Source organism: Dermacentor silvarum, chromosome 1 (assembly GCF_013339745.2).
Source record: "Dermacentor silvarum isolate Dsil-2018 chromosome 1, BIME_Dsil_1.4, whole genome shotgun sequence".
In the NCBI taxonomy this organism is placed as follows: Eukaryota; Metazoa; Arthropoda; class Arachnida; order Ixodida; family Ixodidae; genus Dermacentor; species Dermacentor silvarum.
The window spans coordinates 444,983,951-445,002,082 of NC_051154.1; the positions used below are offsets into that span (position 1 = coordinate 444,983,951).

At 45.0% G+C, this 18,132-nt stretch overlaps 1 protein-coding gene across 9 annotated transcripts in view; it reads right to left on the reverse strand.

The window, feature by feature from the left end:
* Positions 1-2,291: 2,291 nt before the first annotated feature.
* Positions 2,292-18,132, reverse strand: part of LOC119437740 (sorbin and SH3 domain-containing protein 1-like) — a 266,626-nt gene continuing 250,785 nt past the window's right edge. For 8 of the 9 annotated variants that reach the window (XM_049660831.1, XM_037704713.2, XM_037704711.2 and 5 more), the window contains 2 exons: positions 17,632-17,801; positions 2,292-9,968 (listed from right to left, as the gene is read on the reverse strand). In XM_049660831.1, the coding sequence (XP_049516788.1) occupies positions 17,633-17,801 (169 nt within the window). In that variant the 3' untranslated portion in view covers positions 2,292-9,968; position 17,632. Of the gene's footprint in view, positions 9,969-14,688; positions 14,708-17,631; positions 17,802-18,132 lie in introns of those variants that run through there. The other variant, XM_049660830.1, reaches the window with a different exon arrangement.

The following is an 18,132-nucleotide window of genomic DNA, read 5'->3' on the forward strand; positions in this document are numbered from 1 at the left end:
CCTCCGTGAGCACAAAGTTTTGATGTGTTCGAAGCCAGGGCATCAAGACAATTTGCTCAAATTGTTGCTTACGAAGTTCTTTCGCCCAATATTCACCGATTTCGCTCTGAAAGCGACAAACAAGACGTCGCCAAAGTGTTCGAAATAAAGCCTTTGTCACGAAAGACCCTGAAACTGTGAGCTTGATCTCACAGCTGGGGGCCTAAGTGAAAGGTCCAGTTTTCACAATATGTCTCGTGTTGCTTGCTTTCAATGTACTGTGGGGATGGAAAGAAACGCGAACAGTGCGGCACCTACATTCTCTGATATTTCGCATTTCTTTTCGAGTGGTTGTAGCCTGCATGATAACTAGAAGCCACTAGAATAAAACTATTCTAGCATCTTTTTATTCCCACCAGGGTCACAGCAGGATGAAAACATCGCACCGCACTGTTTGCGTTTCTTCCCATCACCCTTGTACATCATGAACGAACACCAGTGCAACCTGCGCATTTATTTCACAGCTCCATCTCTAATACGAGCGCAAGTTTCTCTCCACAAGCACGTGCGCAACAACGTAGTCGCGTCGTCTGCTCAGGGACTGGGTATGGGGTGGCAGCGCGGCGTGGTGGCGAGCGCATGAACTAGAAGGTACGGGCGTAGCGCCTTGCTCCACTCGCCACTCGGCAGGCATGAAAAAATATAGGAGGCTATGGCCAGATCCACACGCTCCTTCTTTGGGTTTTCTTCGAACTTGTAGTTGATATCGAGTTTTTCTTTCAAAGTCAGCGCCTTGCGTTTCCTTGACATAGCCACGGAGGTGATGGTGCCACGAGGCCAAGAATTACGAAACAAAGGAACACTGGTGGGCAGTGTGACACAGAGCGATACGACTAGCGGACCAGGGCAGGCGCTTCATTCAGCCACATGACCGCATAAAGATTTCGCCTGAACAGCCAACCAAAGGAAGCGCGAGTAGACGATACTACGAGACCGAAAATAGCGGCCGGGCTGGTCCGCATTACACCAGTTTCCCGCGCGTGCAGCACTGAAGGGGCAGCTCTCTTTGGTCTGCTTCGCTCGCGGCTCGTTTGCCGCTGGGGCGCGTAACAATATAAATCGGTCCAGAACCGATCCCTCCCACGGCAAGAAAAGCCCGCCTCGCGGCAGCTTTTGTGGCACGCGTTTTGCCACCGCCGGCGCGCAACGCGTTTTTCCACTAGTGGCGCTGGCCCTCGACACGCAGTGGCGCACCGAGGGGGGGTGGGTTAGGAGGTTCAACCCCCCCCCTGCATCCAGCCCCACCAGTCCAACGTATACCTTCAGTGCTCTGTTCCTATTATCCATACAATTCAGGAGGTGGGTTGAGGTTGAATTTTCCCGATTAACAAAAACACTCAATCATTGTCTTGTATTTATGCTTTCACTCTTAAATTTGAGCAAAACGCTGAAGAAATAAACACCGTCATCATCCTTGGTGTCATTATTACTGTAATTATTACACATTTTATTTGCTGTTGGATTGCTCTGGCTAAAGCAAGGAAATTGCATATTAGGCAAAGTGCTTGATCCCTCCCCCCACAAAAATTCAACCCCCCCCCCGCCCCTGGCTGAGATCCTGGGTGCGCTACTGTTAGCAAGTTGTTCTTGGGTCGTTGAAATGTAATTTAATCTAGTACACTTGAATATAAAGCTACGAGTTTCAGAAATACCAGTTTGCAGTCGCTACGTAGCATCCAATTTCAGGTGAAAACACGATCGTATCAACCACATGAAAATACATTGCTCCTATGGGGCGTTGGCTGGGAAAAGAATGGATGGATGGATGCAAAACTTGGGATAGTCAGGCCATGCCTGACAACCGCATCGTGGGCCCTCTGGACAGCCCATAGTTGCGCCCCGGCATCAGGGCTCTTGATAGTGAAGAGCCACTTGTCCTCATTGATTTGTTCTGTGCCCCGCAATGAAAAAAAAACGTATTACGCAGAATCGTATAAACGAGGTTTCACTGTAAGTCTCTCTGCCGAGCTGTGCTTGCTTTTACAAAGCTGTACGACCTGTAGAAGGTGTGGCATACCTGTTAAATGCTACAGCCCAAGGCACACAATTTGGGAGGAAGCTAAATGGGTCTTTCTCTGTAGAAATCTTCCAACGAGCAGGTGTGGACAGGCCACATAAGCGACCAGGGGTGCTGCCTCAGCAGCTTCTGCACTGCAGAGTAAAAGCTTTAAGCATGACCACCAATGTTCAACTTGTAGCGACTCCACACCCAGCAGGTAGCGAGTGCTTTTGGGAAAACCAACAGCCACATGTAAACGCGGACGAAATGAACTTTATTCGAGCATAAAAAAAAAAAAAACTACAACAGTCACAGAAAGGGTGCATCGTACCAGCCATGGCTACACACGTCCAACAGAGTAGATAAACAATCTCGCAGACAATATACTGCATAGCACAGACCACTCCTCAACAATGATTAAGAGGGGTCGTGGTAACTCCATGACTAGATGGCGTCGAATACATTGCAGCTCACCGGGCACTATGATGTGCACCTAACAAGGGCAGCACTATGCCATATCTTTTTCTTAGTGCATTAATTTGATGCAAAGCAGCACAGTAACATTGACATAAGAAAAAGCATTAGCGGTTGCATTCATGAGCTTCAACAATAAGAACATCGCCTGTACACAATTAGGATCTCACTTCCTTGCTCTTGTACAGACAAAATGTTGCATAAATGTGACTGCAAGTGTACATTACCTCATAAACTGCCTGGCTCATTTGCACTCAAACTTCACGCAGAAGAGGCATTTCATGGTGGATGCATTTTAATATCACGTCTAGGTGCATTACTTGCCCATTTCGTTCCTTCAGAATAAAGTACTATGTGTTTGCCTGCAACAATGCTGGCAAAAAGAGAATTTGCGGGAACAGAATGGTTGTGCCATCTGTGATTGCTAGAGCAACACAATTGGTTACGAGCAAAACCCTGCGTGCACTTTTTTTCACCACTGCAGTGACAGATGATGCCACGGTCCAGCTCCAGCAAATCCTCCACTGTGTTTGGCATAGCCACATGCAAGCCTGGCCATGTTCTTATTTGAAGCTCTTCTCTCCAAATACCGTAGGCACTATATTTGCGATTACTTCCAGTAGCAAAACGCACAGACACACCACGAGCAGGTGACACACACAACTTTTCAAAAAAGCAAAGACAAGTGATACAGTGCGACTGGTCGACAGCTGATGTTGCTCCAGATGGTGCCACTAAATCATACGAGGAAGGTTTGACGAAACTGCTCCAAAAACATTTTCTTTCAAAACCAAGTTCTGCAGACACATTCAGACAGGGCATACAGCCTAACTAGTAGCCTCCAACAAGTTCTATTTCACACAAGGAAAAGAGTTCTATGAAGCACCACTGCCACTCCCTTCATTTTTGCTGGCTGCAATTGCATCTTTTTATGACGAATTGAAACAGGCCAGAAATGTGGTCCTTACACACTGTCCAGTGCTGGTTTAGCATGACTGGGCATTCACAGACAAGTTGGAACCAACTGTGCATGCAGTGCTCTTGTGCTGCATGCCGTACCAAGACCCTGCGATTTATAGAGCTATAAATCTCAACTACCAACCTTGTATGCAGTCAATGTCTACACCTTTTTGCACACAAGCACGCATTGGTGAGCCAACTTAAACAAAAAGGTCACAGACATGCAGGCTTTGCAATTCCTTTGGTTGGTTCTAGCAAGAAACAAACACATCTGATATGCTCTCAGGTGAACGAGTCCTACTTAATGTTGCCAAGCAAAGCGGCTGCAAAGATGCCAAATCAGCTCAAATATCCAGTTAAAACTTGCGTTTAAGCACGAAGCCAAAAAAAAATGCAGATTCTCATTCTTAAAAATGAGATCCAGAATTTCGCATGTTTGTGGAGGCCAGTAACTATGCTGTCAGTCACAAAACAAGCAGCTCTATTTCAGGATGACTGTCGTACTAAGACAAAAAACACATACTGGTACTTCTTGTGTGCAATGTACAAAGGAGGAATAATCGCGGCTGCCAAGCGCTTATATTAAATTAGTGCTGCAGAGAGGTTTCAGTGCCGTAAAATGGGCAGCAGTGATTAAGAGTGAAGCTACCTCAATAGGACGGATTGGAAAGACTACAAAAAGCACAAGCAGCATCAACAATTACATCGGTAGTTCCCACAACGGAACAAAAGTTCATCACATTTAGTAGAGCAAAACAACAGTGCTAAACTGACAAAACACCTGGTGCACAAAGCAAGAGAGGATATCAAGTCATCGTAATGTGTCACAAACCACATGGCATGAACTACGAAAAAGTGGACATTGTCACAAAACCAATGCTCACCCTCACATCATTTACAATCGCACCTCGTTATAACAAAGTCGAATCTGACACAGAAATACCTTCATTATATCCTATACTCATTATAAGTGTACACATTGGTATAGGTGAAAATAATTATGATTGGGCCTATGCAATGGAAGTGCAAATGTGATGCCTCTGATGGGTCAGCAGAGGGTCACCTGTCAACCTTTACGGCACGTCAGCGGCTTACCGTGCCAATACGTGCTAATACGTAACACATGAACAATGCGAAATTATAAATGCACTTTACATCATCATTAATATACATAACCATGTGATTACTGTGGTCACTTGGGCACCAAACATTAGCTTCCAAACTTCAAGAGGCCAAGCCAGCGCTGTTGGGCAGGAGACACATGCACATCTAGACTGTGCTGTTTGCTCTTGCTCACAATTTTGCTACCACAATTCATATTCTAAGCTACGAGAAAACAAATACTTGCTCTACTGTAACCAATATTACCTCTCATTTTGGAGTTTCGTTATAGCAATAGAATACTTAATGAAATAAAGCATGCCCAACAAAATTATCGTTTATATCTGTGTTCGTTATATCAAGATTAGACTTATTACATTTGTGCAATGCCATTGATCACCCATGTATCCAGAAAGAAAAAAAAAAGATTTTTGCTTGCACCGCGCGCTATCAAGTTGGCACAAATGACGCCTTCGTTATGTCTTTCAAATGACTGCGCCGTGGAAAGAAGCAGTTTCCTCGTCTTTACAACCTTGTCACTGCCAAAGTCTACATTATCATCAAACCATACTCTTATGGACCAGTACCGTTCATTGGCATTAAAATTATTACACCTGAGCCAGCATGCTATATGTCATGTGCGTGCTCCATGAGACGCTAGAGGATTAAATTTCAGCAAGTCACTCAAAAGTATGAAACCTTAAACTTGATGTCCAGAAATGTAGACAATGGCAGAGAGGAGGTTTTAAACAAATGCGCGAGTATCTATGATTACAAAGACAGTGCATTATCATGAAAAACATTTACAGTCATCTGTTGCAATATAACAAAGGTTCAATAACACAAAGGTGTTAGCTACAACTGTGCAGAGTAGTGTGGATTTCTTTTTTTTTTGCCTGAGACAAAACAAAGCTAGTGACAAAACAAAGTCAGCTATGCCTGTTACACATTCGGCATGGGACTTAACACTTATCAGACACTGTAATATGATAAGTTCATGAGAAATGATGTGAATAGTGTGGGATGTTAGGCATGTAAGTGCAGCAATAATGATTAATATCACTCAAGCACACAATCATGTGTGTCCAATGCAGTGAGAAATTGTGTGCAGTTGGAGCTGTTCCTAGTTAAACCAGCTTAGCAGCTCACCATATGGGCAGCATCGTCCATCATAGTGTGAATATTTAAAACACAAGGACATTACTAGCACAGCTGAAGCATACGGTGATGCAAGTCCTCCTCATTCCCTTCTTATTGAACGCAGAGAAAGGTCCGATTCTAATGCACACCGAATTTTCATAAAAATAAAATATAAATAAATGTTCCTACTGTACTTGCACTGCAGCCACCAATATCTGTGGGCCAAACTTGACAAGACGGAGAACACTTTTTCTTTTTCAGGCAGCAAGTGTTTCACACAGTTGCTACCTAACAGGTGATAATCTTCTAGTACTCTTTTTGTGCTTTTTGAAAATACGTGAATGAAGTGAGAGTGCACATGTTACATAGTGGCTTCATGCAATATTAATGTAAAATAGGCTATTTCCACTTTGCTGCCTTTCCAGCTCAGCAGGAAGTGATGTGTTGTATACTTTTACTGCACTTTCGGGATATTCAAGTTTGCCGGCTCATGCGTTCAGCCCAGCCAACAACTTCTCATTGTGCTCTGTATCTACATTTCCCTGCAGTGTATGAATGACTGCAAGGGAAATCAAACAGCGGTTGTGCACAGCTGCAAAGTCTCTTATTATTTGTACTGTTAAATGACACCAATAGCTGGCAGTCAAGTGCGCAAAATAATACTTGTGACAGTAGGAAAAGATATAAATACTCTATTCTATCTGCCTGTGTTTTTCATTAAGGAACTACCACTGTGCACAGTCCTGCAGAGCCACCAAGGCTTATATAAGCAGTAGGGCACTTAGCTTAGGCTCAACATAAAATAATTAACATGCAACTATGAAACTCTACCCAAAAGCTTTGACTTCCACCTTAGATTATATTGTACTCTCCCAGATAGCTTCTACTTAGCAATTTTCATCAGGAAAGATATCAGTGGCCTTTTGGCTACATCAACTGCTCAATGACTAGCTTAATGAACAATGTTTGTTTCCCTAAAAAGCACACCCCTCTTGTCCTCTCAGCGTTCCTGCATACAGACCTCAAAACATGGAGGCAGTGACTAAATACTTATACACAAAGAAAAATCGCCAGTATTTAACCAAATTATTCAAACACAAACGATTCTATACAAACATACAACGTTTGGTCTGCCAGCACACAGTGTAGATAACGTTTGGACGTCATTCTCCAGCAACACAAGGCACTCTAGAGGCACATTTTTCTTTTTTTTTTTGCACCCGTTTCTGGTGATTCTGGACACAAACCATCAGAGAGGAAACAGACATGTTGCACGAGATGATAAGCATTCTAGGTTGATTTGTGTATCTGCGAGGAATACAAGAGGTTAAGCAGCACCAAAATAATACAAAGATTCTCTTCATTAGATTCCATTCCACTGTTATTGGGCCTCATGCCAGTTCTGGCAATGATGCCGGCGATGCAGTGCCCAAGACAATTACGATGAACAAAAATAATCAACACATGATCAGAAACAGAATACAACCACTACCTGGCCCATGTGCGCACGAATATTAGCAGGTTTATGCAATGCTTACGACACAAAAATTTTCTTTATGCAGCAATTAGGCCACCACAGACAAAAAATACATGACTCGTAGGTGCCTTGCAAAGTTTTAAAGTTATGTACCGGTATGTGCGCACATGATAAACAGAATGCACAAGATAGTGTGTGAGCACATTAATTGTCATACATTCATGTAAAACTTATTAACGAAATCTGCACAGAGGCTGCCATCGTACAAAGCTGAATGTTGCTAATGTGCATTCACAGCCTGGAAGGCATACGAGAACACAACCTTTTGCTTGATCTGGACACTTGACAAGAACCACCAACAAGAATCACAAGATGGCTTAGCATTGGGTAAAAACAGAGTCTTTGGCTTAGACAAAATACTGGGGAAGTACTCTGTTAAAAGTTACTTGTACAAATTCGACGTAGTCTTTCCGTATGGTGCCTTACAAAAACACTACGAGAGACAGGGAGCAGCCAAGAGCAAACTTTCTCACTCAGAGGGCTTGGCACTCGAGCTTCTGAAGTTCAAAAATGTGTCAAAAAAGCTGCCTAAACATTCTGCAACCTACACATGCTACTACATTTTCCCAAAAGCTTTAAAAACCACTATCGTAAAGCATCACACCATTCTTCTCTAAAGAATGAATAAAAGCCCAATAATTTTAATAGAAGATGCTGTAACTTACCAACTATAAGTTCTAAATTGAATACTGAGGAGCAGCTACGCTTTACGTTCAAAAGGACATGATGCTGTGGCAGTTTTATGGAGAGGTTAAAAAAAACTGTTTTTTGTCCAGATGTAAACAATAAAAGAATTATTCCTAAAGGTACAAAGCACTTCATATAAATATGCAAATATGCACACAAAAAGAAAAGTGCTCAACAGACATTACATGCAAGTGCTGCGAAAGTGGCGACAAAACATCAGAGCCACTGTAAGGCTGAACTGAATGAAGGCTAGCATTGCCCTTTTCATGCATGTAATCAACTGGCTTCTGAACTCTCATAAAAAATCTTCCACCACAGTTTTTTGGAAACACAATTCCGTGCTGTTCCCTAGCAGCACCACTTCTGTACTAACTAAAGATGTCGGCCCATTTAGTGACCAAATTTTGTAAGGAATGCAAGCAACTTCTCAGCCTGAATTCTGCCACGTGTAAAATGCCTCTGAAAATAAAACCTGACATTTTCTACCACTGTCAATTCTCAACCGTACTACAAGCATGCCAGGCAATGATGTAGTGAAACTAAATCAAGTCATGACGTAAGCAATGACAGTTTCAAAAAAATCTGATGACAACACTGAATTTCAACATAACACTGTAACCACGCCTCATCTAAATCACATATGCCATTAAAATGCCATCGCAGAATTCTCCACTACGAGTACTTTACTAAAAATACCTTTTTTTATGAGAAAAACATTTACAAATGTTAGGGTGTGCAAAAGACTGAGAGTAAAAGTCTCTGTAAGCTTGTGACCTGTAAATGACAAATTTCTAGCAGCACTTTAAAATGGCGATGCCTGGGGCTTTGTTTATAGAGAAATGCTGTAACAAATAAAAAAAAAAACATGGAAGCCACTGCAGCCACCGCCCTTCATAGTGCCTATTTTGAACAGACAATGCAATGCCTGCTATGCTTCGAAAAGTGGCCAACAAGACATGGGAGCAGGCTAGTTCGTATACCACAAGTACAGTTGAAATGTGAAATAGCACAGGGAACAGGCAACACAGACATAGACTTGTCTATGTCCGGTTCCCTGTCCCTTGTGCCATTTCGCGCTTCAAGTCTACTCGTGGCCAACAAGCGATAGATATTCACTTTGAGAATGCTGCTTTTCACACTAAACTGCCAATTATGAAATAAAGTATGTTTACCTACGATTTAAAGCATGCACGCTATGAACAAATGCTTTGCAATTGTTCCAACAAGATGGAAGGACGAAGAGCGCAGGATGCATAGGCAAATGCTATAAACGCGCAATGTTTCGCATAACTGCGTGCCATGGCTTAGGCTCATGGCTGGCAATGTTGCAAAATGCCGCTCCTGGTCAACACTAGTTCAGTCTTCACACTGTCAAGATGAGATGGAACCCGTATGTTTATGCAGGTGGGGGCTGAATAAAAATGAGTGGCCTTCTGTGCGACAAGGATAAAATCATCTCAGCAATAACAGTCGCATGCCGCCTCCTTACTTTGAAGCTGTCCAAAAGAGATAAGTGTTCAAAAGCAACAATTAAAACAAAACTTCAAAATCAACAAGACATAAATGTTCTAAAAAACAGACAGCATTTGCAATAATTATACAGAAAAAAAGAAAGAGAAAACCATACCTAAACTATTCAAGTACAGCCTATTAGTTTCTTTTGCAGTTATACATACTATGCCCTACTAATTTCTCACCTAGTCTATGAATGCACTCATGATTACTCCAGCTAAAGTGACCACAGCCAGGTCAAGAATTAGTTGCAACAGGCATCCAATGAGCGGTCACGAAGACACCACCTCGAAGACGTCTGGCACCAACCGGATGGGAATTAAGACACCCCTTGTGGGCCAAGGCAAGTACGCTCACCGTCTCAAGGCAAAAAATGACAGATAACAACGAAAGAACAAAGGTAGCCATGAACATCAGCTGCAGGTAAGCTTCACAGCACACAGTGCTTGAGAGGTGCAATGGTTGGTGACCAGCAGGGACATCACCTTCTGCTCCTAGACTCTCCGTGTCGTGGCACTGCTGTTAAAGAAAGGAGAGGGGGGTGAAAAAAAAAGCCCACGTGCATGAGTTCGTGAGTAGAAGCAGCATAACTGTTTTCAAGCACACGAAACGAAATCACGCTAAGGCTCTTGCTGTGCTTTTGTGGAATGCCTAATTTTCCTGCACGGACAAAGGACTGAGAGAAGTGTCCTAACAACTATATTAAGAGGTATGCAAATTGTGACCATATTTACTCGTGCAAGGCCTGCACTTTCTTTTCTGAATTTTTACTGGGTACAGGCCTTATACATGGCAAGCTTATGGCTACTCACTGAAGCCTCGAATGTGCACAGACTGCTATTCAAATAAATACAACCAGTGGTGGCTGAATACGAACACATTTAGTCGCCGACTTACTTTTTGGACATGGAGTACTGCCAGATTGTAGGGGGTTGCAAGAATTAACCAGCGCACGAGCATACACATGACGCTTAGTGAAAAGTTTTTTTCACATTTTTACACTCCATTTTTACATCCTGACATGCCCGGTGCTTTTCACCTCTGGCCCCCTACAGCTGTGGTGACTGCAAAACCCCCCTACAATACGCCACCACAAGAGGTACGGAGCTTAGAAATTATATGGAACTGGCAGACATACTTACTCTAATGTATCCAAATACAGTGCAGACCACTTATAACGTAACTGTTTTTAGCGCGGGACCGGTTATAGCGTGGGTTTTTTTTTACCACCGATATATCTCCCATAGAACTCAATACATAGGCGGACCGTTTATTGCGCAGGCGCGCGAAGCAGAATACCAGTTATAGCGCAGTTCTTTTAAGCGCACGACCATGAAATCGGCGCATGGAGCACGGCCTTTTCTAGGAGGCGTTGAGCACAACCCGCACAGCCGCACGGTTGCCGGGCGCGCAAACGCGGGGGAGTGAGAGCATGGGCGTGAGCGTGGAGACCAGCGGTGAAAAGCGAAACGAAAAGTTGCAGTTTCCCCCAAAAGAAGCATCAACTGCGATAGCAAATTTACTAGTAGAGTATATGGAGTAAGGATAGTAGTTTCATCGCCTGCATAAACTTGGACACATCCGCTTACTCACTGAATTAACAAGCGTGGTGTCAGTGCACACAAGCAAACATGAATAGATCGCACTCGACGACTGCAGACAAGCAAACGTGGGGGAGTGAGAGCATGGGCGTGAGCGTGGAGACCAGCGGTGAAAAGCGAAACGAAAAGTTGCAGTTTCCCCCAAAAGAAGCATCAACTGCGATAGCAAATTTACTAGTAGAGTATATGGAGTAAGGATAGTAGTTTCATCGCCTGCATAAACTTGGACACATCCGCTTACTCACTGAATTAACAAGCGTGGTGTCAGTGCACACAAGCAAACATGAATAGATCGCACTCGACGACTGCAGACAAGCACTGTAAAATCGTTGGCATGAGAAAACGCAGCAGGAGCAGCGACCGAAAGTTCGCCTGGTCTATCACTTCAACAGAAACTCAACGGCGAAAGCACAGCATATACAGTAAAAGCTTGTTCATTCGGATTTCACGGGACCGAAAAAAATGTCCGAATTAACCGAATGTAGTATTATCGAGGGTATCAAGAAAACAATAAACAAATGCTTACTACGTCAACACGCTCTTATTTGCAGTATGAATCAGCAAATTCTGTTTCTATTTTGCATAAACATAATGCGGAAGGTGCAATTCTCGTCATCTCATGACTGATTAGAGCTCGCAGTGGCGAAGGTCTCGCGACTTCCTTCACATCGCGGCTGCGGCGCGCGTCTTCATCTGAGACGCGCTTTTCACTAGCGCACGCACATCCCGTTTATTTTTTCGCCAATGTCGCCGCCCATCGCGATGTACACGGTGCTCTTCATCCTCGACAGCTTTGCACTGAGTAAAAACGAAACTATTGTTTGCCGCAACCGCGGCGGCTGTCAACGCGATCATGCACGGCGACCTTGCGGTTCTGAAGGCGCGCGGCCGACGCACGCAGAGTCAAACCGAAACTACCGTTTGCTGCAACGGCGGATGAAACCGTGGTTGATATCGACGCGATCATGCATGGCGACTACCGACTTATGAAGGCACGCGGCCGACGTGCGTACCGAGTCAAAACGAAACTACTGTTTTCCGCAACAGCTGCGGACGGAATCGCGGCCGCTATCGAGATGATCATGGATGGTGACTACGCTGTCATGAAGGCACGCGGTGCTATGCGCGGCGGTAAACGCAAGCTTTAAAGGCACAAATAGGCACGAAGCCTTCCGGCGTTGTTGTCATTCCAGTACGATTTTTAGTGATGACTACAGCGATGCGAACTCCGTCGCTTCGTTTCGGTGGACGCTAACATTGTTTTGGCTCTATTATTTCGCCGATATGCGGCGCTTCGCCAGCACCAGCGCAGTTGGCGCGGTCCATTCATGTTTCGGAGGGGGCATGGCTTAACCATTCGTGTTCGGAGGGGCGAAAGGGCAACGGGACTGAGGCGCACGAGACTGGCGATGCGGAGAAGGATGCAAAACAACGCACGGCGGCGTGGAAAGGCTCAAATTTATTTTCTTTTTTTGCTTTTCAAGGAGTTCGTATTCCATTCCCTGTCGGCACGGACACTGAGTGAAAACGAAACTACTTTTTGCCACTACCGCGGCAGCTATCAACGCGATCACAGATGGAGACTACGCAGTTTTGAAGGCACGCGGCCAACGCGCTGCTATGTGCGCCGGCAAACGCAAGAATAAGAGCTTTAAAGGCTCAAATAGGCACGAAGCGTTCTGGAATTGCTGTCATTCCCGTACGATTTCCACGGATGGTTATGGCGATGCAAACTCCGTCGCTTCGTTTCAGTGGACGCTAACGCCGTTATGGTAGAGTACACTCTAATTAGGGCTCGTTTTCGTCGCACATTTGCGGCACTCCGGGCTCGCCGAGCACCGAGAGTTGTACGAATTAACCGATGTGCGGCCAAATACGTCCGAATTAACGAGTTTCATTGCATTAAATAATGCAAACGCCTGCCGGGACCAAAGGACGTGTCCGAATTAACGAGAGTCGAATTAACGAGCTTTTACTGTACCAAGTAATGCAAACACCTGCCGGGACCAAAGGACGTGTCCGAATTAACGAGAGTCGAATTAACGAGCTTTTACTGTACCAAGTTCAGAGCAGTGTGGAGATCGCTTTCAAGATACGGTGCACGCGACAGCCCTCAGCCGTGCAAAGTACAACTACGCGGTGGCTTGCCGAGTAAAAGCCGTGCCCCCTCTCTCCCGCACTGCTTTCGCGCTTTCCTCCTTTCATGTGGGAGATTGAGTCACCAGTTCCCCTTGCGCCCGGCCGCAAGATATGCATTGAGCGCCGCAGCTAAACGTCGCCTCCCTCCCTCGCATCCCCCCACGGCCTTCAGCACGACGAGAGTCGTTGCGTTTGCTCTCCGCCGTAAGTTCGCTCTCCGTGAAAGCATGCGTCCCTCGCGTGCTTTCACTCGCACGTACAGCATACGGCATACAGCAGCATACAGCCTTTTTTTTTTCTTTTTTTTTCTCCCAGAGTGGGAGCGTGGGCACGCGCGTGGGGACCAGTGGCAAAAAGCGAAACAAAAAGGAGAAGGGCGGGAGACTGGAGGAAGAAGGGCGTGTGTTTTCATCACTATAGCAGCGTCCAATCAGGGTGCGCGGAGTGCGGGTAGATTGGTAACACACTCATTTCTTTCTCTTTCGTTTTTCTTTTTCAGAAATGGGAGCGTGGGCGTGCGCGTGAAGACCAGTCTCCAGACGAAAATAGCAGCGTTCTTCCGCTGATTCCGCACTTGTCGGGAGAACTTGGTTTCTGTGCTGTGTTGCGATTGTGTTGCATGTGTGTGTGGGTGAAATATATAATAAATTGTGTTTGAAAGGGGGGTTGCCTGTTTGGCATAAGCAAAAGCCGAAAAAAGCATGCTTTGGTTATAACGCAGTAGCGCTTATAGCGCGGATTTTTACAACTCCCACGACTTATGTTATAAGCGGTCTACACTGTATATTACATGCGACCACATTTTGATCTTGTGTACGTTCACTTATTATGTAATCTGGCAAAACCGATTCACGGCAGCTGCTTTATTGCACTGTGCCATCAGAACAACTAGTATTGCTCAGTCATAACATGAGGCTTCATGCACACACATACTCAAGAACCCGACGGAAACCCCATGCTACAATGGCAACATGGCAATGGTACAATGGCCAATGTAACAATACTCAGTGTACAATGGCGATGCACAATGGTACAATGGCAATGGTAAAATTGCTGCTGGCTTCTCAAGGCATGTTGTTCAAGGCACTGGGGAAACTCTCATCCCTGATTAAAACCTGCCAGCAGCACATGTTGGCAGGCATACAAATAATTCTGACTACAATGAAACTTGCCAATTTCAACTCCAAGGACACCCACAATTTTTTTCAGATAATGTAGCTCTCCTGCTGAACGTAAGGAGAGCACACTTTGGTGCAAAGCTACGACCCATTCTGTGAGCTTGTGCGCAGCAACCACATTGACCCTGCTTGACTAAATATGTAAATACTGCCACAATGTTTTTAGCCAAGCAATGCCACATCATCATCATTGTGTGGAAAATACTTAGTCATCAAAATGGAAGTATTTGACATAGAAATGACAAAAAGTAGTAGTGAACCTCAGAGGTATGCAGATTTTTCCTGGAATACTTAGTTGATGGTTTGTGCTGATTGGGTCTGATACACGTAGGTCTGTCACCTTCACACGTACCATAATAGCGATGACAATGTGTGGCGTATATGACCACAACAGCCCCAGTTAGCAATGCCTGAACCAGGCATGCTGAAGTTTAAGGCAATCTTTCAGTTTACAATCAGTTTCAAGCATAAATCATATTGGCAGCACTATACCGAGTCCGTAGAGTAATTCAGAATATTCTACCAACACGGCAGAATTATTCCCATCGAGATGGTGCTGTAGATGCATGCAATGTGCACAATCAACATGAAAAAAAAAGAAAAAGGAAGCTGTTGCAATGTGACGCCACAGTTTGAATAAGGATTAACTAGACTTTATGTCTCAGGGTAAAAAACATGGCCTATTGAACTAATAAATGTGCTGAGAGATCTTGTTGGCAAAGCATATTAGATAACAGTATTGCATAGACCGTCTTGCACATTTGGGCTGTAGCTGTATTACTACAGCAATATGTTGCATTTCTGCTAGCTTATCTTTACTGCTGCCAGGTTTGAAATGTTGAAGGAAAGCAAAAATGAAGGGCTGTACATATACTCAAGTAATAGGAATACAAATGAAATAGTGAACGTTCGAATAATACAGATTCACAAATCAAATATCTACTATTAGTTTTTTTGAATATTCGGTATATTTTACAGTAGTACAGAAGCCGACGGATTTTTCGGACTCCAAAAGTTCAGACTTGTTGGATATTCCGGACTTCATAGATGTACCATTAGGGTTCCCATAGAGCTAATGCATTTTTGAGACCGATTTTGCGGATGAATCTAGGAGCCAATGTTCGATTTTCCGGACTAAATTGCTCGCTGAGCCATGCTACCCGATCCTGGTGACCGCCATGTTGGTTTTTCCGCTGGCTTGGCTTCTAGTGGCCCCTGTATAGCCTTGAAGACTAGTAGACGCACGCGAAGCTCTCCTCTCGGACGCCATGCCTGCTCTTCCTTGGCCGACACATTCCAAAAAGGGGCACTTGCTTTTTTTTCCTTTTTCGGTCAGCTCAGCACTATCGTCATTTTGTTTTTTGAAGTTTCGGTTGCGCCGTACACTGTGTGCGGGTGAAAGCTTGCGAGGGTGAGCCAGCAAAGCACACGGGAGCGAGGAAGGCGGTCCGAAGTGTCCGAACTTTGTTCACTCGCGGGGCATGGGGAGGGAGAAGGCGACGGAGATTGTGGGGAGCTGCGTTCAGCTCTTGCGGCTGCTGCCGATGGAGCTGCCACGCAGGCACCGTATCTTGAACGAGATCTGCTATGTGGCCGAAGTGTGCGCCCGCCAGGGACTCATCTACAAAGCGATCTGCGATGGGTACAAAAGGCGTGTGCCGAGTGCCAGTAGCTTCGTATGCGCTGGTTTTTCTTTGTTTGAAGCGAGAGAATAGACAGCGCCAAGGTCAATTTGCCCGCTGCTTCTGATGCGCTTTCTCCCTACAACGTTTTAACGAGTTTCCGCGGTCGCCGAGCGAGATGTGTTCATGTAATTTGTGCGCGCGTGACACCGTGCTTATTTAGTTAGTAAGCGCATATTTACAAGTTTATACAGCTGATAAAATTAACATCCTTACTTCGTATAGCTGTCTATTAATTTGTTATCGCAATCGATGCTCCGCCTTTTGGATGAAACTGCGACATTTTTCTGAAGCCGCTCTAAGCCTCATAATTTTTTTTTCTTGGGGGAGGGGGGGGTGCACGAGTTTTTCAGACTGTTCAATTTTTTGGACTATTTTTCAGTCCCCGCGAAGTCCGGAAAATCGGTCGGCTACTGTATGTTGCATTTCTGTTAACTTATCTGTACTGCAGCCAGGTTTGAAATGTTGAAGGAAAGCAAAAATGGAGGGTTCTGCAGATACTCAAATAATACGAATACGAACCAAATAGTGAACGATCGAATAATACGATTCGCAAATCGAGTATCTACTATTAGTTTTTTTTTTTAATATTCCGCTGTGGTCAGTGCCTTGACACACAGCGTTCCATGGCACACAATCTCTGTTGGTACAAGGTCCAACTAGGTCGACGGGACCGATCGAAACCGTTAACGTGGTACAGACTGAGGGAACAACTAAAGCAGTGGGTATAAAAAGTACGAAAGCATGTGCAAAGATCGTGCAAATTAGCGACTGGAAGGCACGTAGATCGTATCGGATATGCGTGTTCACGCACGCAAATTCGTACAGTTCGGAGCTTTCTGCCCACATGTCGGTATAAGCACAATGGCGAACTATGCACACATGCTCGTGGTAGCTGCCGGCTGGTCGCCTGTCTAACCCATATGCATGATCTCGTGACCTATTCCCGATGAGCTACTTGTTGGAACATATTAGCAACAAGCTTTCCGCGATGGCTTATGTCCCGTATCACATCGCTCGGCGGTGAATTTTTGTCACAGCCACATTGTCTAGCCCATTAGGCCTAATCGGAGCTGCGTCATCGACTGCTGGTGACTAAAGTTATGGTTTGGTGCTGGAATCAATGCATATATATTCACAGCGGTCGTACAACACCCAGAAATCCAACAAACAGCCAGACCAACAAAAGTGTGTATGGGATGACTGTTTTTTCAAGTCTACTATATTTGTGAAAAACCGCATGGCGGCCCCTCGTTCCAAACGGCGTTCGTAGGCGCAAATTGATCTCTTTTCGTTGCTTCAAATGACCCGTCACAAGACTAGCTTTGGATTTACATGGCGGGCTCAAAAATGTCAAGTGGGGGTGAGGACCTGCTTGCTTGCAATGCCTAAACATGGTGAGGGGCCCGCATGATACCTAACACTACGGCTGCCACATTTTTTGTAGCTTACAGTGTACTGGTATTCCTAATAAATATTCTAAAAAACAAAGAAACTGCTCCAACGAATTGAACGCTCCCCCGCAACAACTCGGGTGTTCTGTCACACAGTCTGACCATCAAGTAATCAGTGTCTTGTATACCTTATATCCGTTCGACGTAATTGCCGGGAAAGGTACCAAAGAGGCCCGTGCGCAGCGAGCTTCCCAGGTACCAGCCATCGTCGCACTTCTCCATCACCAGCACTGTGTCACCCTCCCGAAGCTCCAGCTCGTCTTCGTGCTGAGGCCGGTAGCTGTACAGCACACGATACCTGCTCCACACAGAGCATGCACACAAGAGGTGAGTTGCATCTCGTGATAATCTATGCAATTAGGACTGCCGCTCTGATAGAGTTGACTTAAATTAATTCGACTCCAGATAATTCAATTTTTCTGTTAAATCAATCCCCTCTGTAGGTCGCGGCGGGCACCCATTCATTTATATCGGCTGAAACTTTCGCCATTGCAATCCTAAAAGTGGTCATCACCCTGATAATTCGAGTCAGCATGCACGTGCCTGACCCCTATGGTGACCCCAATAGCAGCCCCTTTACGGGCGGTATCTGTCTCGGCAGAGCTGAGGGGACATTGAACGCGTTGAAC